A 22,814-nucleotide genomic window follows, 5' to 3' on the forward strand; every position below is an offset into this window, starting at 1 on the left:
GAGTCCCTTGGACTGCAAGGAGATCCAACCAGCCCATCGCAAAGGAAATCGGTCCTGAGTGTTCAATGGAAGGACTGATGCTGAAGCTGAAACTCCAATACTTTGGCCACCTGATGCGAAGAGCCGACTCACTGGAAAAGACCCAGATGCTGGGAAAGACTGAAGGCGAGAGAAGGGGACGACAGAGGATGCGATGGGTGGATGGCATCACCGACTCGATGGACATGAGTTTGGGTGGGCCCCGGGAGTTGGCGATGGACAGGGAGGCCTGGCGTGCTGCGGTTCACGGGCTCGCACAGAGTCTGACACGACTAAGCGACTGAACTGCTAACCGGCCCAAAGCCCGCACCAGTGGCTCTTGGAGCTCGGGTGACTGCGCGACAGAGCACGCCCCGCGTTCAGTCACGTGAGAGGCGCCAGAACCAGACACTCATCTCAAAGTATGCCACAGCCGCAGAAGAAAGAAGCAGGAACAGCCCCGCACCGCCAGCGGCGCCACCGGCTCAGCGGAGCCGCAGTGCGCCTGCGCGCAGGCTGACTTCCGCCAGGCCTCCTCGGGGTTCAGGGACCCGCGTCCCGGCCTCGCGAGGCCCAGAGCGAAGGCGAGACCGCGACAGTCGGGGACGGGGTGGGGCGCGTGCTGATGACGAAAGCGGAAGTTCTGCGGCAGAGGCGGGACGCGAGCCCGGCGCGGGGGGGCTGGGATCGCGGAAGGCCCGTGGGGAGGGTCGGGCGCTGTCTGAGTGCCGGGTGGTTTCCGAACAAGTTCCCGAGGGAGGCAGCCGCGAGGTTCCAAGCCGCTGGCCTGCGTGCGTTCGGGCCGCTCCAGGTGTGAGTCGACGTCGCCCTGCTGCCTGCCTCCGTCCCAGGCCCTCCCCGGGGAGCCGCCTCGGGTCTCCACCATGGCGTCCACCCCGACCAACCTGCAGGTATCCCGGGCGCGAGAGGGTGGGGGGCAGGGAGGGCGGCCGCGGCCGCGCCCCGAGCCCGGGGGAGGAGGCCGGCTTTCCGCCTGCTCCCGGGCTCGCCGGAGCTCCCCGCGCTGTAGGACTCCTGACTTTCGTTGAGGCTTTTCTGCCGTGGGTATGTGTGGTGTTTTTCCCGTTTCAAACCAGCCGAGTTTGAACCGAACTGGTTGAAGCTTGAAGGAGAGGCGTAGACCCCATCGGTGTAAGGGAGAGAGGAAAGAACGGGACGCATGCAATGCACTGCTCTGGATCAGATGACAATAGGAAGATTGGAGTCCTCTCCTGGTTCCTCAGGCTGTTGTAGCAAATCCTTTCTTTCGAGCTGTCAGATGGGTAGAATCGTGAGCTCAGAATCTGAGGAATCCGTGAGTTCCTGGACTCTGCGTTCAGCTGCGCCGTGATGGCTCCCCAAGTGTGGCATGTAAATAAGATCATGGAGTAGGTTTTAGGTTTTAGCTCCTTTGTTACTTCACCTTTCCACCCCTACCGCAGTGAGTTCCGTGTTTTATTCGTAAAGCACGTGATCCTAATATTTTAGACAGTTGTTCAACCTCTGTGGAATGCAATTCTTTGAGATGAGACATTTTTTAAACAGTGCCTCGAATCTCGGGATTTCAGTTCAGTCGCTTAGTCGTGTCCGACTCTGTGTGACCCCATGGACTGCAGCACGCCAGGCCTCCCTGTCCATCACCAACTATCCGAGTTTACTCAAACTCGTGTCCATTGAGTCGGTGATGCCATCCAACCATCTCATCCTGTCATCCCCTCTCTCCTTCAGTCTTTCCCAGCATCAGGGTCTTTCGCAGTAAGTTGGCTCTTCACATCAGGTGGCCAAAGTATTGGAGTTTCAGCTTCAGTATCAGTCCTTCCAATGAACATTCAGGACTGATTTCCTTAGGATGGACTGGTTGGATCTTCTTGCCGTCCAAGGGACTCTCGGGAGTCTTCTCCAACACCAGAGTTGAGAAGTACCAATATTTCGGCGCTCTTCTTTCTTTATAGTCCACCTCTCACATCCATACATGACCACTGGAAAAACCATAGCTTTGACTAGACGGACCTTTGTTGGCAAAGTAATGTCTCTGCTTTTTAATATGCTGTCTAGGTTGGTCATAGCTTTTCTTCCAAGGATCAAGCATCTTTTAATTTTATGGATGCAGTCACCATCTGCAGTGATTTGGAGCCCCCCCAAATAAAGTCTCTCACTGTTTCCATTGTTTCCCCATCTAGTTGCCATGAAGGGATGGGACTGGATGCCATGATCTTCGTTTTCTCAATGTTGAGTTTTAAGCCAACTTTTTCACTCTCCTCTTTCACTTTCATCAAGAGGCTCTTTAGTTCCTCTTCACTTTCTGCCGTAAGAGTGGTGTCATCTGCGTATCTGAGGTTATTGATATTTCTCCCGGCAATCTTAATTCCAGGTTGGAATTTTGCATGATGTACTCTGAATGTAAGTTAAATAAGCAGGGCGACAATATACAGCTTTGACATACTCCTTTCCCAATTTGGAACCAGTCTGTTTTTCCCTGTCCAGTTCTAAGTGGGACTTAGAATGTGACTTAACCTCAAGGGCCAGTAGGTAAGTTTGGGACAAAAGAGTGGTATGAATACCTATCTTGAATCCTCCTCTTGGTTTAACAATTGAAAAGGCATCTATTGAGTACAGGCACCCAGGATAATTAGCAGAGGATCTGCTTAGCCCAGAATGGTTGATCCCGAAGAAAGATCACTGAAAGTAGACCAATTTAAATCGAAATAAAATTTTCACCGGAAAGGGGGTGGAGTGCTTGCTTGGGACTTTTATGTTGAAAATCGACCAAAAAGATTATGAAAATAAGTGTTTTGTTTCACAAAATATAATTGCAACTGTGACTTATTTCTTAGAGAATGTCATGTGTTGATTTTTATATGTGTATTTTTGTCAAGATTTCCTTAAACTAAGATGCAACAATAATGTAACCCCATTCAGAAGGGGTCTTTTTGGTAAATGTACTTGGAAAAAGTATTGGTCATTTGATAAAAGAATTGTTCCCTTGACTGTCGAAGGTGGTTTCTTTTGAAGTGCCCATCTTGTCTTCACCCTTCTTGGTCTGTCAGTTACCTGCATAGTTTTATTCCACCATCTGTAAAACATGTTTTTATTGAAGTTCGTTGCTGTACAGTTTTATACTGGTTTCCGTTGTACAGCATAGCGATTCCTTTCTCTACAGATTATGCACCACTAAGAGTGTTGACAAGGCAATAGCCACGGTCTCCTGTGTCCAGCTGTTTCCTCGTTGCTCATCCTCCTTATGCATGGTCCACCAGTGTTTCATTTGTCAACAATCTGCGTGTGATTTGGGCTTCCTACAATATAATCTTCATCTACTTATCCATGTTTTTTCTTTTGCAAGATTGCAATTTCATTCTGTAATTGTTTGCATTATATTGGAATTGGACTATGAATGTTCTTCAGTAAATCCGTTTGAGATTGACCTGTCTTAAAGGCATAGTTGCTGGTGTTAAACAGGAAGAGAGAATGAGTTGTATTTTTATCAGTGGTTGGGTCAGGTGCACGTTCTCATTCAACCTTTTCAATCTTCTAATGTAGGAAATTTGGGTGAAGAATATTTAACTGACAAATAACTTTCCGACCAAACAAGGCAAAAGTCCCCATGCTGCTGCTGCTGCTAAGTCGCTTCAGCCGTGTCCGACTCTGTGCAACCCCATAGACGGCAGCCCACCAGGCTCCCCCGTCCCTGGGATTCTCCAGGCAAGAACACTGGAGTGGGTTGCCATTTCCTTCTCCAATGCAAGAAAGTCAAAGTGAAAGTGAAGTCACTCAGTCGTGTCTGACCCACTGCAGCCCACCAGGCTCCTTCATCCATGGGATTTTCCAGGCAGGAGTACTGGAGTGGGGCGCCATTGCCTTCTCCAGAAGTCCCCATAGCCAGATGCTTATAATCAAATGGAGGAATGCAGATAAGTAAAGATCAAAGCAAAGTAATGCGGCGATGCCCTGGTGAGGGAGGGCAGAAAGGAAGGGCTCGGGTGACTCTTCGAGGACGAATGAGGACGGTCCCCAGAGGAGGCGACGGTGAGCTTGGACGGAGCGAGACACTGACGCTGTGTGCCGGGTTGGTGTGCCCGCACTTAGTCCTCAGGACAGCTCTTCAAGGAGTGTTACTTCAGTTTCTCAGTATAAGAATCCAGGGCTTGTTAAGGTTATGATTTACCCAGAGACATACAGTTAATTTGTTGAAGGTAGTTTTGAATCCAGGCCTGTCTGCTTATATGTTGGTGCTTTTTCACGATAAAATCATGCCTTCTTGGACAGGAGAGTAGGAGGCATTCCAGGTAGAGAAAATGAACGTATGCCGTAGTCTAGAAGTGTAATAGACCTCGGAGAGAGTCTGTAGAAACTGCAAGTTCATTGTGTATAGAACTCACGTTTCCTCAGTCCAGAATGTTTGTTTGTTTTTAAGAGTGTCTACATGTTGGGGCATCATAAAAGAAATATATCATCCTTGATTTCCAAGGGCTTATATGCTGATGTGAAAACAGACATAAAGTGACTTGGGGTATTCTGTGACCTTTAGAAGGATGTGCAGCGGGCAGTGGAAATTTAGAGCACACATGGTTAGGTCTCCTAGGCTTGCTGGGGGGAGCTTCCAGCAGGACCACAGTGACTGTGCTGAGTCCTGGAGAAGCTGGAGTTTTACAGGGAGACGCTGGGCACAGTGTTCCGGGTGGGCCGCAGGCTGCACACGCAGGCGCGGAGTCTGAGCCATCCGGGTTGGCCCAGTAGGTTGACATGACGGCATCGGAGTGTGCGGGGAGAGGTCGAGCCTAAGTCGGCCACATCCCGAGCAGCAGTGCGCTCGCTCGCAGATGATCGGCCCCATCCTGCTCCACACAGGGAGTCCAGAGAAGCAGGAAGCTCCCGTTTTTATTCTAGAACAAAACCATTGTGTGTGTACAGGGACAGCTTGACAGGTGGCAGGCCTGGAAGCACTGAAACCAGTTAGGAGGCAGGCTCTGTCTCTGCGATGGGAGGTGGCGAGGGCCAGAGTGGTACAGTAGCTGTGAGAATCGGGGCAGGCCTGGTGAGAGACGCACGTAAGGGGAAGGGGAGTTGGGCGTGGCTCTCCACTTAACAAGCGAGCTTCTCCCAGATTCCTTGTTGGGGGTCTGAGTGGGTTGGTTCTGGGATTACTGGAAGACGGGGGGCATCTTTGGGGCCGGACGGGTCCTGAACTTTGGGGGCTTGAAGTGCTTGTGGGGACAGTCGGGTGGAAATGCCCACTGAGCAGTTGGGTTTGTGTATGTTGAACTTAGCCTGGGTGGGGATAAGGATTTGGGGGTTCCTAGCACACAGATGGTAACAGAGGTTGGGGCATCTTGGAATTTATGGAATGAGGGGAACAGGAACCAAGGCACAAACCGAGTGGAATAGCAGCGTTAGGAGAGAGAAGGGAGCCCGAGAAAGAGTGGTGGCGTAGCCGAGAGTAACACCTGAGAGGACAGGGGAGGCCGCCTCACGGGTCTGTCTGATGAGGGCTCACCTGGTCACCCGGAACCCGGCGAGTGAGAGCTCGGGCCGTCAGGGAGCAAGAAGACGACAGTGGGAGGAACCGGGAAACTGAGATGCACGCAGGGTCCTCCTTGGGACTTGGCTGTGGAGGTGAAGAGACAGGTAAGTTGTTAGTTACATGGAACCTTAGAATTAGGGAGAGGTGGTGTGTTTTGTTGGTGTTTTGTAGCTGTGAGTCTAAGATAGGACTTACATATATTTTTATGCTAAGGATTGCTCCCTTAAAAAAGGGGAAAGTTAGGTTGGGGAGAACAGTTGCGCTGATATAATTGAGGGGAGTAACTGTCAGAGGACGAAGCGGGGGTAGGTTTCAGAGCACTGGGGAAAAATTAGTCTTGAAAGACGGGGGCTGGGCCAACTTTCCTCTTGAGAAGGTGGTTCTGGAGTTTTCCCAGGGTTTTCTCGCATGCGCGTGTTTTGGTCTCCTACCTTGAAAAGGACAGTCCCAGGAGTCCCCAGCCTCTGTAGCTCCACGTCGATGACTGGATCCGGGCTGACCCCAGCGTCCAGTCAGTCTCCTGCTGGACTCCGGGATATAAGAGAGCCGCTGCGACAGGCGTGACTCCTGCCCTCGTGAAGCTTGTGTTCTGGGAGGAGAGGACAGGCCAAAACCAAACCGACCTGCACAGAAAGAAGCTGCTGGGAGCATTTTAAACAGAAGAGTGCTGTGCTTGCAAATTGAATTAATTTGGGAATCATTAGCCTAAAGATAATCAGTTTTAATCGTTGAGAACAGCTCACCTAGGGAGGTAGTAAGCAGAAGCCCCACCCAGGCCCAGAGGAACCTTAATATCTTTCAGTGTCAAGAAGAAGAGGGTGTTACAAGAAGAATCAGCAAAGGAAACTGAGCAGGATCTGTCAGAGAGGTAGGAGGACAGCGTAATATTCTCTTGTAGAACATTGTCGAGGGATCACGATGAAGACAGAGCTGGCCTTTGGATCTGGCTTCACAGAGAACCTTGGTATGAGCAGTTTTATTGATAAGATAAGTGACAGGAGCCCAGATAGCTGAAGGGTATGCAGAAAGAAGGAACTGGAGAGAGTAGAGGCTGCTTTGGTGAAGTTTGGGTTCTAAACAGTAGCAGAGAAACAACCAAGCTGAAGGGGGTGTTAGTGTCAGGGCTCTCTAAAGGAGGGTTGTTTGCAGGCACACGGAAATATCTGGTGGAGAGAAGATGTCAGAGATGACAGGTGGAAGCCCCCATCCTGGTGGAGGTTCTCTGTATGGAAGGAGATGGTCAGTGAGTGAGTGTGCCAGGGTGTGAAGGAATAAGCGCAGGACAGGTGGAGAGCTGAGCGTGAGGATGGGGTGCAGCCTTTGAATGGAGCCTCCCTGAGGACGGGCTTCCCTGGTGGCTCAGCTGGGAAAGAATCCGCCTGCAGTGCGTGAGACCTGGGTTTAATCCCTGGGTTAGGAAGGTGCCCTGGAGAAGGGACAGGCTCCCCACTCCAGTATTCTGGCCTGGAGAATTCCATGGACTGTAGAGTCCATGGGGTCTCAAAGAGTTGGACACGACTGAGTGACTTTCACTTTCTCTGGGAACTGGTATTTGAACTACGACCTGAGGGAAGAGCGTCCTCAGCAGACGGACCTGGGTGCACAGGGACCACGGGGTTTCAGCTGAGACCAGACAGAGCCAGGCCGGCGCAGAGCACGACCCAGCACTGGGGACTGATTGTCTCCAGGGGAAACGGCCCCTCCCTGGTGCTCTACGGGCTTCAGCATCACGTGTAGAGCAGGCTGACCGCTAAGAGGCGGCTAGGCAGCAAGTCTGACAAAAGCGGTAGAGGGCCGAGCTAGCGTGGCGGCGGTTTTAACTTTGTCTCAAACGAAAGTGCTAACAGGAATGAGGATGCAGTGAGGCGCTCAGCAGGAGCAACAGAGGCGCGTCCTCAGGTCCTCATCTGAGTGAAGGGAAGACCCTTGCTGTCCAGTGGGGCCGCTGCCTGTGGCAATTCACATGTCACTTAAATTTAAGACTCACTTTGCAGTCACATTAGGCAAAAGTTTCAAGAGGTATTTTCCTGTACTGGACGATGCAAATACAGAGGTGTCCCTCATCAGAAAAAGTTACCATATATGGAGCTAGATTATTAAGTCCTGACTATGCAGGTTTCAGCTGGTGTCATTCTGCTCCTAAAAGAGGGCTGACTGATGCATCCACCCTTTATATCCTGCTGGGCTGACCAGACTTGCAAATTAAGCTTCGAGTCCAACAATCTGAACTCTGAAGCATGTACTGCTGCTGTAAGTCACTTCAGTCGTGTCCAACTCTGTGCGACCCCACAGACAGCAGCCCATCAGGCTCTTCCGTCCCTGGGATTCTCCAGGCGAGAACACTGGAGTGGGTCGCCATTTCCTTCTCCAATGCATGAAAGTGAAAAGTGAAAGTGAAGCCGCTCAGTCGTGTCTGACTGTTAGCGACCCCATGGACTGCAGCCCACCAGGCTCCTCGTCCATGGGCTTCTCCAGGCAAGAGTGCTGGAGTGGGGGCCACTGCCTTCTCCGCTACATGATCAACCCTAAAGCACACCATTTGTTCTTCCCTCCTGCCACAGCAGCTGGAAGGCCTGTTCCTCCCATTTATCCCATCTATATGCAGTCCATGAGCAACTGCTTCCAAACATACTATTTATAGCATATGGTTCGTTTCTGCATTATATGAATAATTTCTTAATTGTATCCTCATTTTTGGTGTAGCATGACCATGATCACTTTTTCTGTCCAGGCGGAATGTCTCGGTGAGCATGCTTTTCTTTTTCTGCATGTGTGTGCATAGTTTAGAATATTAAAGGTAGCTTTCTTGGTGGAAGCCTCACTCTCAGATGATCATAGACCCACGTGCAGCTGCGAGGAAGAGGAGAGCCTGTGTAGCCGTCTCCCCGTGCCCCCAGTAGCCGTGTCACAACCTGGGTGTTGGCCTCGGCACATTCCACTGTGTTACTCAGATTTCCCCAGTTTTACTTTGTGTGTCTGTCAGAGTTGTGACACACGAGTTAATTCTTGACTCCCCATCCCACAGTCGTGATACAGAAGAGTTCTATCCACAGGGATCTCTCCTGCTGCCCTTTTATAACCACAGTCCCTTCTCTTTGTCTTCTCCCTGCATCCCTGTCTCCTGACGGTGCTTACCTGGTTTTGTCATTTGAGGTTATATGAATGGAATTGTGCAGTAGGTAACCTTTCGGGATTGGTTCTTTTCGATTAGCATACTTGTTCCAAGATTCATCCAAGCCGTGTATATCAGTAGTCCATTCCTTTTTGATACTGAGCAGTACTTACTCCCTGCTGTGGACGTACCAGAGCTTAGCCATGCAACCTTTGAAGGACATCCAGAACGTTCAAGTACAATGTTTTGTGTGAACATGGTCTTCCTTTCTCTGGGATAACCGTCCGAGAGTGCCGTTGCTGGTTCATATGGTAGTTACCTGTTTAGATTTGTAAAAAATAAAAAAAAACCTATTTCCCAGAACAACTGCACCGTTTTACGTCCCAGCAGTGGAGAAGCGACTCCCTTTGCATGCTCATTGCCGTTTGGTGGTGTCGCCGCTGTTTCTTTCAGCCGTTCTGGCGCGCGCTCCGTGCTGCCGCCCCGTGGCGTTCAGTCTGCAGGCCCCTCGCGGCTGGCGGTGTTGGGCGCCTCTCATGCGCTTAGTCGCCGCCTGTGTGTCCTCTGTGGTGAGACGTCTGTATATGTCTTCAGCTTGTTTGCTACTTCGGCTGTTTTTAAACTGTTGGTTTCTGAGAGTTCTTTCTATATTCTGAGTACTGGTCCTTTCCCTAATATGTGGTTTGCAAACATCTCCCAGTCTAACTTGTCATTTCATCCTTTTAATAGGATATTTGTAAACCAAAGGTTTTTGACGAGGCCCGGTTTATCATTTCTTCCCCCCACCCTTTGAGGTGTAATTGATGGATGGCTGGTATTAGCGTCCCCCCACCTTGAGGTGTGATTGGTGGATGGCGTGGTCCACCCCCCCCCCCCCGAGGTGTGATTGGTGGATGGCGTGGTGGTAGCGTCCCGCCCCCTTGAGGTGTGATTGGTGGATGGAGTGGTATTAGCATCCCGCCCGCCCCCTTGAGGTGTGATTGGTGGATGGAGTGGTATTAGCATCCCGCCCGCCCCCTTGAGGTGTGATTGGTGGATGGCGTGGTTCGCTGTTTGTGTGCGCTGTGAGAGGGTCCCCACACCGAGTCTAGTTAGCATCTGCCACCACGCTCGGTTCCAGAACGTTTTCCCTGTGGTAGGAGCTCTCTGGTAATGGCCATTCGGACGGGTGTGAGGTGACATCCCGTCGTTCTGATCCACATTTCCCTGACGATGGGCACTCTCGTGCACCGCTTCATGTACCTGCTGGCCGTCTGTATGACTTCTTTGGAAGAATGTCTGTTCAGATCCTCTGCCCATTTTTTTGATCAAATTGTTTTGATTTTTGCTATTGATTTGTTTTCCTGACACTAACCCCTTGTCAGACATTCGTGATTTGTAAGTATTTTCTCCCTTTCAGTTGGTTACCTGTTCCTGTTCTTTCTGTTGATTATTTCCTTTGCTGTTCAGAGCTTTTTTTGTTTGATGTAGTCACACTTATTTATTTTTGCTTTTGTTGCCTTTATGGTGTCAAATCCAAAATATTGTCACCAAGACCAGTGCCAGGGAGCTTCTCACTTGTGTTTTCTTCTGGGAGATTTGTGGTTTTAGGTCTTATGTTCGGATCTTTAATCCATTTTGAGTTAATACCTGTATATGGTGTAAGATAATGCTCATTTTCATTCTTTTGCATGTGACTGTCCAGTTTCCCCAGCATCATAAGACTATCCTTTCCCTCCCATGTGTGTTTTGCTTCCTTACAGTAAATTAATTGGCAGTGTATGTATTGGTTTATGCCTGGTCTCTTTCTTCTGGTCCATTGATCTGTGCATCTGTTTTTATTTTTTTCTTTTCATACATTGTGTTTCGGTGTCAAGTCTGAGAACCCTTTGCCTAGCCCTTGAGGGTGAAGATAGCTTTGTTTTGTCTGAAGATTTTATGGTTTAAGTCCATGATCCATTTTGAGTTAGTTTTTGTACAAAGTGCAGGGTTTGGTTTGCGATTTCTCCTCTCTCTCTTTTATTTTGGCTCATGGATGTTCAGTTGCTCTGTAGCCGGTTCTGAGGCCTGTCTCTCTGCCCTTAGCCTGCCTTTCTGTGTCTTTGTCAGAGTTCAGTTAGAGGTGTTGGTATGGATCTAATTCCGGTAGTTGTTTTTTGTTTTTTTAATGCTACACAAAGTTGCCCGTTTCATTATTGAATTTTTGAAGTTTCCAGGTCTTGTTTTATTTGTTAAGACTTCCCTGGTTACTCTTTGCTCACTGAACGTTTTAGTTAGTTACAGAGTTAAAAGATTTGGGTACTTTTCAGATTCTTGGTATTTCATTGCTCTGTTGCTTCTGAAGGGCTTTTCCCCCACTTAAATTTTACTACTGTCATATGCTTTAGACATAACAGCATTTGATTTTTGAGAATTTCCGTCAATGCTTTTAAGTTGAATTTTCATCTTACTCTATTATTCCTTACCAGCCCTGAGCTTGACTTTCGTTGAGTGAAAAATTAGGAGATCAGCCCTGGGATTTCTTTGGAAGGAATGATGCTGAAGCTGAAACTCCAGTACTTTGGCCACCTCATGTGAAGAGTTGACTCATTGGAAAAGACTGTGATGCTGGGAGGGATTGGGGGCAGGAGGAGAAGGGGATGACCGAGGATGAGATGGCTGGATGGCATCACGGACTCGATGGACATGAGTCTGAGTGAACTCCGGGAGTTGGTGATGGACAGGGAGGCCCTGCATGCTGCGATTCATGGGGTCACAGAGAGTCAGACACGACTGAGCGACGGAACTGAACTGAACTGAACTGCAAGTAGTGTTCAGATAGTGTTTACCTGTGTAACAAACGTAACTTGGCATTTTATAAATAGTTACCATTTATAACGTAACGCAGTTGTAATTTAGGGAAAAAAAGATTTGCTTTAAAGTTGCTTTTATTTTTAAAGAAAGCTTTCAGTATTATGATTGACTTCCGAGTTATCCTGTGCTTTGATTTTGATGGCGTGGTTTTTGTCTCCCTTCACACAGAAAGCCATAGATCTTGCTAGCAAAGCAGCCCAGGAAGATAAAGCCGGAAACTACGAGGAAGCCCTTCAACTCTACCAACATGCTGTGCAGTATTTTCTCCACGTGGTTAAATGTAAGGTCATCGTTTGTTTTGTTATTTTAAAAACAATAAAATAGAAAAGATTATTCATTTCTGTTCCAAGAAATAGAAAAGATTATCCTATTTCATTTATAAACATTGAAATACAATCGTAGAAGATTATAAAACATCAATCTGCAAAGAAGTCCCTCCAGCCTCTTGGTAGTTCTGAGTCCCCAGCCAGCAAGTGTGTTTAGCTGCCGCAGTCAGCACTGAGCGCCTGAGCACACTAAGTGCCGTCAGCCGACGAGGAAGGGTTTATCTTACTGCTAAAAAAGAGGGTGGGAGACGTTTTATTTGTGTAGGTCCAAATTTGTGTTCAGTGTTAACACCGCCGCCAACACCCCCACCCACCCACCCCCCGCCAATCCCCAGCACTGTTCTAGACGGTGGGATACAGCAGTAAGGAAGAAACAGATAAAAGGAAAACCTTTTAAACCTAATGCTGAACGTACGTGAAATAAGACGTTAAAAAAGTGTCTTTCTGTCTGTTACTGTTTTAAATCAAAATTTTAGCAGTTGTGTAATTAAGGATTTTCTTCTGAGCTTCCCTCTTTAATTCTGAGGTTTTTCTGTCAAATTAAAGTGAAACTAAGAATGAGTCATAACCTGCTAAGACGGGCAGGGCTAATCCCATGAACTGCATATACTGCTGACGTCTTTCAACCAGCCCTCACTCGGGCCTTTTGTAATAAAATTACTGTATTGGTGGTACATAGAATATCTGGGATTTCTGTCACTTTTTATATTCTGAAATAAAGCTTATGTAGGCATTAGTGGAAATGGTTAATATTGCTTTATTTTTGTTTGTCTTATAATTGGTTTTGTGTGAGATAAGCAGCTTTCAACTATCTGCAAAGAATGTAAGGGAAGAGTGTGAGTCCCACAGGATATTACAGGATTTCTGCTTATTCTTTAACATGAACCTAAAGTATACTAGTGTCTCGCTCAGAACTTTTTCTGACTCGTACTCACTGTTGAACCCTGCCGGAGGAAGAATCAGGAAAGATTGATCATCATTTGATTACGATGAACCAGAGATGATCTTTTCTCTCTCCCCCAAAATAGATTGTCCTTGTTTGAAAAGCGTGTCTAAGAGTTTAAACCCGGCTGTAAAGAATACTAAAGGAAAAAATCTCTTGCATTTCCCTTCACTAGATGAAGCACAAGGTGATAAAGCCAAGCAAAGTATCAGGGCGAAGTGTACGGAGTATCTTGACAGAGCGGAGAAGCTGAAGGAGTACCTGAAGAAGAGAGAGAAGCCCCAGAAGCCGGTGAAGGAGGGGCAGCCGGCCCCCGCCGACGAGAAGGGGTATGCGTCTCAGCGCGAATCCCAAGAGTGCAGGACTTTGTGAAGGAAATGACTGTAGGCTTCAGGAAAGGATGGCTCCTGGGCCGGGTCTGACCCACTGCCCGCTTTCTAATGCTGTAGGGAGACGGCCTCCTGCCTCCAGTCCCCTGCTGTCTGGGCCTCCTTTCATGTCAGGCCTGCAGAGCTGAGCGGCTGTGACAGAGGACCGTGTGGCCCACAGACCCTGAGACGTCGACGGTCTGATTCTTCACAGAAAAGAGTTTTCGAACCCCCAGTTTACCAAGCTCAGGAGGTGATAGCCGTCAAATCGCCTCCTTAACTGGCTGGTAGCAGAAGAAGTGCTTAGCAGGGATGCTGCCCAGTTCTTTCCCTCTGGCCATCGTGTAATGAGGCTTAAAATTGTAGGAGTGGAGATCATCCCTGTGATCACCAGGGGTCCCTCGAAGGCAGTGCTTGGGGGCCTGTGGCTACTCCCATAGGCAACTCTAAGATCTAAGAGTTGACAGGCTCCTTTGGACTACGTGGGAGAGTTGGAAGAAACTTTTAGTAGGCTCAGGATTTTTATATTCTCTGTTCAAGACATGGTCAGAGAACCAGGAGCTCCTGTGACATCCTAAAAATATTTTATCTTCTCATAGCTCTAGCATTGGCAGGACAAAAATGAGACCCTCGCTGACCTCATAGCTTACCGAATTTCAAAATCAGTTGAACGTCACTGATTTTCTTATGTGAAAATCAGGGCATCTCTTGTAAGTTGACATGAAACTGCTGGGAAGGATCAGTGACCTCAGGTCGGTGGGCCCTCAGATCTCACCGAGGCCCCCTTGGCAGCAGAAGCACCCCCTCCCCTGCGGGCTGAGGCCCTCCTGCTCACGCTTGGAGAGCCTGTGGTGTCCCTGCTGAGGTGACGCCCTGGTTCTGTAGTGGACGGCAGGACCCGCTTTAAACTGAGACGGGGTAAAGCAGAGAAGCCATTACTTCCTGGTAATAGAGGTACAGAATACGCGGAGATGAAGCACAGAGGCTCACGGCCCCTGGTCCCCACTGCGGTGTCTCGGGGCTGAGAGGCTGGGGTGCTTCCCGGAGGGAGCGCTCACTGTGCAGGGTCGCACTGCCTCTGGAAGAGCTCGCTGCAAAACCGGCGCTGAAGGCTGTTTTTGTTGTTTGCCTTTCCTCGTAAAAGCAGTAATCCTCTTTGGCTGTCTTGCAGTTAGTGAAAATAGGTACTGATATAGGTCTTTTGTGGAAGCACAATGTCATGAAGCACCTTTGGGAGACCTGTAGCGCATTCCCTTACAGAATCTGGGGGCCAGGGAGACACGTTTGGATTCCATATGGGTAGGGGCCTGGGAATGGTGGGTTTTCTTTAACCAAGTACTGTCTGTTGTACAAGAAAGCGTGGTAGAAACAGGTTAGAGAGTTGGTAGACCCCCAGCTCTAAAGTCAAGGTGAGTCAGTTTGGAGTCTCTCCCTCATCGTAAATAACCCCACCATCCTGTGAGAACCACACAGTCCTGTTTTGAGATGAAACCTGCCAAGTTTTTATGTAGTGACACTTTTTTTAATATTGTAAAAAATGTGTCTTAAAGGCATATTTTTTGCTTTAAAGATAGCAGTGTGTTCTATATGCTAATCCTTATAGTTGAATGTACATTATTACTGATTTTTTCCCTTTTGTCAACAACATGGGTGTGATTATCCTTGCAGTCAAATCCCTGAACTCATCTTAAATTATGTCCTCAGAATAAATCCCTAGATATGAAATGTCTGGATTGATCTTGTTCTTTGGGGTCAGTTCATTTTCATCAGAAGTCATCCGTCCTTTGGAACCCCCAGACTAAGGTTATTGATCTTTGTACCTTAAATAGTATTCTGGGTTTTTTCCCTCCTAGTTAGGGCTTCTTGGTCTGATATATAGTTTGCCTGGTCCTGATTTTTTTAATTGTTGTTGTTTACAACACTCTTATAATTCATCTTAAGTCTTTTGTGGAAGGAAGTATGGGTCATGCATTTATGAGTTAATATGTGCATAGGTATGTCACGGGAATTTGGAGCTGGTTCCTGACTTCATTCTGGTCTTTTTCTCCATTTTGTGTTCACGATTCCATTTTGATAGGTAATAGGCCGGCTTCCCGGCAATGCGTGTTCATCCCTGGGTGGGGAAGATCCCCTGGAGAGGGGAATGGCAACCCACTGCAGTGTCCTTGCCTGGAGAAGCCCATGGACAGAGGGGCCTGGTGGGCTGCAGTCCATGGGGTTGCAAAGAGTCAGACACGACATCACAGCTCAACAACAACAAATGCCTGCTTCCTGTTTTGTTTAGTATGTTCTTAAAAGTAATAAAATGAGCTAAACTTTTAGTGACTGTCTTATTTTGCTACTTTCATTACAGATATTTCTTTTCCTTCATTTTTTGCCATATTTTGATAGCAATGAGTGACCGTTTGAATGTATTGAATTCTTTTTATTAGGAATGACAGTGATGGGGAAGGAGAATCTGAGGATCCCGAAAAAAAGAAACTGCAGAATCAACTTCAAGGTCGCTTTAGATTTCATTTTTAAATTTACTTATTTTTTAAAAACTCATAGTGAATTGTCTGTTTGAGTTGGTTTTTCTTTCCCACCTGTACTTAAATGAGGCCCAAGAACTGGCTTTGGTCCCAGTGATCGCGTGCTGGCTGTGTTTGAAACCGTTTTTGTAAGATTTCCTCTCTAGGTTCTCAGATTGGTTGGTTTTTTCCTAGGCTATTGTTGCATGTTATGTCTGCCTTAAAAAGTTTACCCTCTTTCATTTTGCCTTATTTGCCCCATTTTAGAGAGTGTAGCAGTTATAGTGTTAGCATACTGTGAAATCTGACGGTATTGGAGTTTCCTGTCAGAGGAGCGGATGAATTGAGACTCACACGTGGCCCCCATTGCTGCTGCTGCCGCGAGCCCCTGGCGCTGTCCATGTCATGGTCCCGCCTGCTCTTCCTCGTACATTTTTACCCTGTTTCAGAGTTCCTGTTTCCATTGCTCTTTCCCCTTTAATTTTCACGCCTTCCACACCGTAAAAGCCCTTTCTCTGCTGTAGGGAATGGGATGATGGGGAGGGTCTAGACTGTGGCTCCGTTCACATCTGGATTCCACTCCAGGCTGTGCTGGGCTGAAGTCTTTCTGATTTGGGGCAAGGAGCCTGATGTCTTAGAGCCTGAGACCACCCCCCCCCAGCTCTAAAATGCAACTTAAAAATGCTTCCAGGGCTCTGAAAGGGTTAAAGACAGTGTAAAACTACCTAGTATTGCGTCTGACCAACACCAGGGATGCAGTAAGCAGCCCCTGCAGAAGGGAGTGGCCGCCCGCTCCCGTGTTCTTGCCTGGAGAATCCCGTGGACGGAGGAGCCTGGTGGGCTACAGTTCACGGGGTCGCAAAGAGTCGAGCACGACCGAAGCAACTTAGCACACAAAGGAAATAGTAGCTCTGTGTATCTAAAAAGGCATCTCATTAATTACTGACTTCTTTAATTCCTGAGATTTGATTGTTCTTTGATATATTAGAAATGGTTTTTCAAGTTGAGTTTTATGCTCAGTCACTGGTAGCCTGGATTTTGTTCACTTGAATCTTGCCAGGCAGAACGTGGGAGAAGGCAATGGCACCCCACTCCAGTACTCTTGCCAGGAAAATCCCATGGACGGGGGAGCCTGGTAGGCTGCCATCTGTGGGGTCGCACAGAGTTGGACACGACTGAAGTGCCTTAGCAGCAGCAGGCAGAACACATTGTATCTGGGGAGGACAGCCACCCCACAGGGCCAGCCTCAGGGACCGGGGCATCCCTAGCTTGGACACAGCGCTAACCTTGCTGCTCCAGTCTCTCCATTCTGTTAGCGTTTCTGTCTTACCGACCCCACCGGAGTGGATAGGGGAATCCTGTAAGGATAATATTTTAGAAACCCTGCAGTTACCGAGGATGTTTTTATGTGCCAAGAACATCAGTGGTGGGTGTAGTCCAAGGGCGGTAACTGGAGTTCCCACTGCCTCGAGCATGGTGGGCCTGCTTCCTCCTCAGTTAGCTTTCTAGGGCCATCCCGTGGCCATGCCAGGTGGCTTTGTTTTACTGGTAAGGCAGAAAGCCTTTTCCTCTCCATTCTTCTGGTTTTGTTCCCCATCTCTCTGGCTCTGCCCCACTGAAGGAAAAATTGGAATTTTTAATATCTTTAATTTTGGAAAAGATACAACCTGGTTTTTAATAAGAAATTTTTTTCTACATTTCCTATCAGTGACGGTAAGGCCCAGGGATGTATAAAAATACAGATGCTTAAAACATTTAAATGAGGAAATTTATTTGGAATTTCAGGATGAAATAGAACAGAAAGAGAATCCTAGCTTTTCTTATCTGAGAGTCTTTTTTTCCCCATCTTTTAGTTTCGTGGTTTGCTGATGGATTTCATTGTAAAACAGTCCTTTTTTGGAATCTTTTCTCACTTTTCCTGAAATAGTTTTCCAAATCTTTTACTTCTGTTTTAGGTCATGATATTAAGTGTAATATTTAATATTAAAATCAGTGATTTGAGTCTTCTGTTAATTCTGATACTCAGTGACTTTGAGGTTAAATAACATGTTAATCTCTGGAGGAGGAAATGGCAGCCCACTCCAGTATTCTTACCTGGGAAATTCCATGAACAGAGGAGCCTGGTGGGCTACAGTCCATGAGCTTACAAGCATTCTGACATGACTGAACAGTTGAGCGCACACATACGGAGCATGTTAGTGTAATAAACAATACCAGAGACGGGATAGATTCGTTCAGTTGGGGATAATCAAATTGTTTGGCTTTTATTTTCTAATAATCCTTCCCTTTTAATTTTAAATATCATTAATCCATGTCTAGTTCTTAATGTTACTTTTATCTAGATGTTTTTTTATCACTGAACATTCCAAAGTCACCTAGTTTAAACTTTAAGGAGAAAAGAAGATAAATTGTGACGTACTTAGAAAATTCATAGCAAAACATTTTAGTTGACGAGATAATGCTTATGTAGAAATCTCCTTTTGTTTAATAGACAAAATCCTGTCAGATGACCTAATGTTTTTCTCATATAGGGTTACTAATCAGAATGGAACATAGAAAAGAAAAAGTGAATTGGGTTTTCCCTTCAGTTCAGTTGAGTCGCTCAGTCATGTCTGACTTACTTGGAACTCCGTGGACTGCAGCACGCCAGGCCTCCCTGTCCATCACCAGTTCCCGGAGCTTGCTCAGACTCATGTCCGTCGAGTCAGTGCTGCCGTCCAGCCATCTCCTCCTCTGTCCTCCCCTTTCTCCCACCTTCAATCTTCCCGCACATCGGGGTCTTTTCCAGTGAGTCGGTTCTTCACATCAGGTGGCCAGAGTATTGGTGCTTCAGCCTCAGCATCAGTCATTCCAGTGAACATTCAGGACTGATCTCCTGTAGGATGGACTGGTTGGATCTCCTTGCAGTCCAAGAGACTCTCAAGAGTCTTCTCCAACACCACAGTTCAAAAGCATCAGTTCTTCGGCGCTCAGCTTTCTTTATAGTCCAACTCTCACATCCATACACGAATACTGGAAAAACCATAGCTTTGCCCAGACGGACCTTTTTTTGGCAAAGTAATGTCTCTGCTTTTTGATATGGTGTCTAGGCTGGTCATAGCTGTTCTTCCAAGGAGCAAGCATCTTTTAATTTCATGGCTGCAGTCACCATCTGTGGTGATTTTGGATTCAAAGACATAGTCTCCCACCGTTTCCACTGTTTCCATATCTATTTGCCATGAATTGATGTGACTGGATGCCACGATCTTCGTTTTCTGAATGTTGAGGTTTAAGCCAGCTTTTTCACTCTCCTCTTTCACTTCATCAAGAGGCTCTTTAGCTCTTCGCTTTCTAACATAAGGGTGGTGTCATCTGCATGTCTGGAGACGGCAGTGGCAGCCCACTCCAGGGCTCTTGCCTGGAGAATCCCAGGGACGGGGGAGCCTGGTGGGCTGCCATCTATGGGGTCGCACAGAGTGGGACACGACTGAAGCGACTCAGCAGCAGCAGCAGCATCTGCATCTCTGAGGTGATTGATATTTCTCCCGGCAATCTTGATTCCAGCTTGTGCTTCCTCCAGCCCAGCGTTTCTCGTGATGTACTCTGCATAGAAGTTAAATAAGCAGGGTGACAATATACAGCCTTGATGTACTCCTTTCCTGATTTGGAACCAGTCTGTTGTTCCATGTCCAGTTCTAATGACATATTATGTTGTTTCTTGACCTGCATACAGATTTCTCAGGAGGCAGGTAAATTTTCCCCTTAATTTATGCTTAGTCTGAACTTTCAGAACGCAAAAAGAGTTCATAGTTTTATTTCATGTTAATGTATAGCTAAAGAGTTTTGTAATTTAGGGAAGTTGCCAAGTATAAGCATTCTTTAACAGATGACCTTTCAAAGCAAGAAAAAATACCCATAAAGTAATATCATAGGTAATGAGTAGACTGTGTAAGTGGTAATGTTACACTTAACAACAGTTACACGTCATCTTAGAACAGGCTGCTTCATGGTGGGGCCGTTTCTCTAGACTAGAAGATTGGGAAAGCTTTTGATAAAAGATTTGTTGAAAGACCCAGCAGTGAGCCCCAGTAAGAGAGATGTTTTGTGGATTGTTACTGATTTCTACTTGTTCTTACTGTGACAGTTTGCTATGACCTTTGAATATATTATGTTCAAAAACTAAATCATTTAAATAACTTTGTTGATGCACAGAAACTGTAAATAGATCTATTTAGAAGTCGATTGGAAACTGTGGCAAATCTTGGGAAATACTGCAGGTCTGTAAGAGCACACCTCCTCTCTCCATCATCCCCTTCTCACCCTCCTCTTCCCCTCTCTCTCTGTCCGTCCGTCTCTCTGCCCATCTGTCTTCAGGTAAAGTGGTTAAATGTGTTTTATTTCTGTGGTTAAGGGAGCATTAGATCACTGATTCTTCTGGTTAAAAGGAGAAATCGGAGGCCTCCAGAATCGGTGTGGCCAAACGCCATAAATACCTTACGCACTCTTTGGTGCTTTCCCAGGCACTCTGGTATTATTACGTCGTTTGAACTTTACCCTCACCTGTCTTTAGCAGTCTGGCCAGGTGATGCTATTTCTATTTCACAGCGAGGTAGTGGAGATAGAACAGTTGAATGGCTTTATGCTGGATTATCCAGCTACCCACCCCAGGTCCCAGCTCTTCCTCACTGCCTGCTAACAACCACTTTCTTGTCACACCCTTCTAGAACTGTCTTTAATATATAAAACTTTTCCAGACAAATTTATAAGGCATTTCTTTAATTTCATCATTTCATGTTGTTATCTAAATTTGCTGAAATAGCCCTCTTTGATTGAAAGATGATTTAATTTTCTGTAGGTGCCATTGTTATAGAGCGACCCAATGTGAAGTGGAGCGATGTTGCTGGTCTGGAAGGAGCCAAAGAAGCTCTGAAAGAGGCCGTGATATTGCCTATCAAATTTCCTCATCTCTTTACAGGTGAGATGGCTTGTAAATAATTTTTTTATGATTCTTTAAAAAGTACACTGATGACTGAGGTATTGTGAGCTCTTGTCACTGTGTTGTAAGTTGTTACTTTAGACCCTCTTATAAGGAGGTGGTATACCCTTATACAGATACTTACTTCATATGCATATACGAATTTGTAAGATGTATATATTTCAGAACAACCTAAATGTCAGGCAGCAGGGCGTAAGGTGAATCAGGGAGATACAGTGGAGTACCGTGCACTCACTAGAATGCAATGTGCCGGCCTCGTCCACCTGTATTGTAAAGCTCAAAAAGCAAGTTATATAGTTTGTATCCAATTATTTAACAGTTTCAGATGCAGCGTGTATCCTCTAGTAGCTCGTGATCACTGCAGGGAGAATGCTGCCCGCCCACCTCCTGGGTCGAGTTGGAGATGGAGCTCCGCAGTAGGTGGTTTGTCCATGCTGAACCATCCTTCTCCGTGTCCCTTTCGTGACCCACAGCCTGTGTTCATGATACGGCTATACCCACAGTCTTAACAGTGAAACAGAGGTTTTTCCTTTTAAAAACAAGCTGGTTTATACAGAGCGCAAATCTGGGATACTGGCCTCAAACTGAGCAGGCCCAGACAGCAGTGCCCTGTAGAGCAGTGATGAGGAGCAAGAAAGAGCCCGCTGTCCGCCCAGCTTCCAGCTGCGACTCAGAACCTCACTTCAGGAATATGAAACTAACACTGTAAAAGTTGTCATCAGAATACTATAAAGGTACAAAAATGCAACTGAACTTACGTTACTTATACCAGTGTTTCGCAAACATGACTCCTATATGTCATCTTCATGAATTTTTCCATATACGTGTACTATTATTTTTTTAATCTTCTTCTTTAAATCACTTTTAGAGAAACTTACTAAACTGGAGTATAAATATACAGAGACATGGAGGAACCCATGTCGTTCAGCCTCATAAATTATCACAGACAGTAGTAATCCCCCAGATAAGAAATCAACGTGAAGAACTTAGAAATCCATCCCTGTGTTTTCCTCTCTTGGCTTCTGACGTCACAGCTTGTTTTGCCCACATTTGAACCTTTAAGTCATCTCATCTGGTTTTGCTTAATGACTCTGCTATAGAGGAATTACCTGGGGGTCTTCCCTGACGTCACAGCTTGTTTTGCCCACATTTGAACCTTTAGGTCATCTGATCTGTTTTGCTTAATGACTCTGCTATAGAGTAATTACCTGGGGGTCTGCCCTGGCAGTCCAGTGGTTAAGATTCCGCTTCCAGTGCAGGGGCGGCAGGTTTTGCTACTGGTTCGGGAACTGAGATCCCATATGCTGTGCGATGTGGCCACAAACATTTTTTTTAAGTAATAAAAGACGTCTTTGTGTCTCTGTAGATGAGTAGAGTTTTCATAGAATGCATTGTAAAAAATTATTCAAACGGAAAGTGTCTGTATACCACCTAAAAGCATTTCATCGGCCAGCACTGACTTACAAGGCGAATAGAATTCAAGTAAAAGTTGAGGCTTCCCTAACGGCAAACGTGGTGCTTGGTGTTGCCACCCGGCGCCTGCATGTCACTCTTCACAGACGCCTGTGTCTCCCACAGTCTACACCCAGCAGTTGTTCGGTTGTTTTAATGTGGGTTTGATATTTTATTGCCACTTGTAACCCAGCCTGGTTTAAGGCAACGTTATAATTTCTCAGTAGAATTGAGGTTCAAAGAACTGATTTTGTTCACTTGTTACTATATTTTGGCAAAACTAGAATTTAAGGTGAGTCTCCCTGTTGTTCTCCAATCATCAGAATGGAAATGTGCCACCTAAAATAATAATATATGCTTCCTGTGGAATCAGGAATTGAGTGTAACGTCACGAGTCATCCAAACTGTGTTAGTCTCACCCCTGCAAACGTCATGAGTGTTAAAGGAAACACTTGCAGCTGCCTTCCCCCTGTGGGTATAGTTTCTCCTGCACTAGTCTGAATTTGAGCAGTGCACATACGGATGGTCAGCAGCTGCCTTTTATCTGAATCTTCTCCCTTAAGAGACTGGACGGCCTCGGAGGCGGAGATCCTTGCCCCTCTGTCTGCACGGTACAGAGAGGTCGGATGGGTGAGCATGCGGACGACCCGCCTATTAGGGTTATGGCTGTATAAACACAGTTTTGACAAAGTGGTCTCTAAAAAGGAAATAAAGTGCATTTAAGACATCTTTACCGTAGACTGATTTATTTAAATTG

At 46.6% G+C, this 22,814-nt stretch overlaps 1 protein-coding gene across 1 annotated transcript in view; it reads left to right on the plus strand.

Moving 5' to 3' along the window:
- Positions 1-564: 564 nt before the first annotated feature.
- The window catches only part of VPS4B (vacuolar protein sorting 4 homolog B), a 32,810-nt gene continuing 10,560 nt past the window's right edge, over positions 565-22,814 (plus strand). The window contains exons 1-5 of the mRNA XM_040264262.1: positions 565-929; positions 11,652-11,763; positions 12,928-13,081; positions 15,553-15,620; positions 20,465-20,584. Of these exons, the coding sequence (XP_040120196.1) occupies positions 903-929; positions 11,652-11,763; positions 12,928-13,081; positions 15,553-15,620; positions 20,465-20,584 (481 nt within the window). The 5' untranslated portion in view covers positions 565-902. The remainder of the gene's footprint in view (positions 930-11,651; positions 11,764-12,927; positions 13,082-15,552; positions 15,621-20,464; positions 20,585-22,814) is intronic.

The sequence above is a fragment of the Oryx dammah genome, unplaced genomic scaffold, assembly GCF_014754425.2.
Source record: "Oryx dammah isolate SB20612 unplaced genomic scaffold, SCBI_Odam_1.1 HiC_scaffold_22, whole genome shotgun sequence".
NCBI lineage: Eukaryota > Metazoa > Chordata > Mammalia > Artiodactyla > Bovidae > Oryx > Oryx dammah.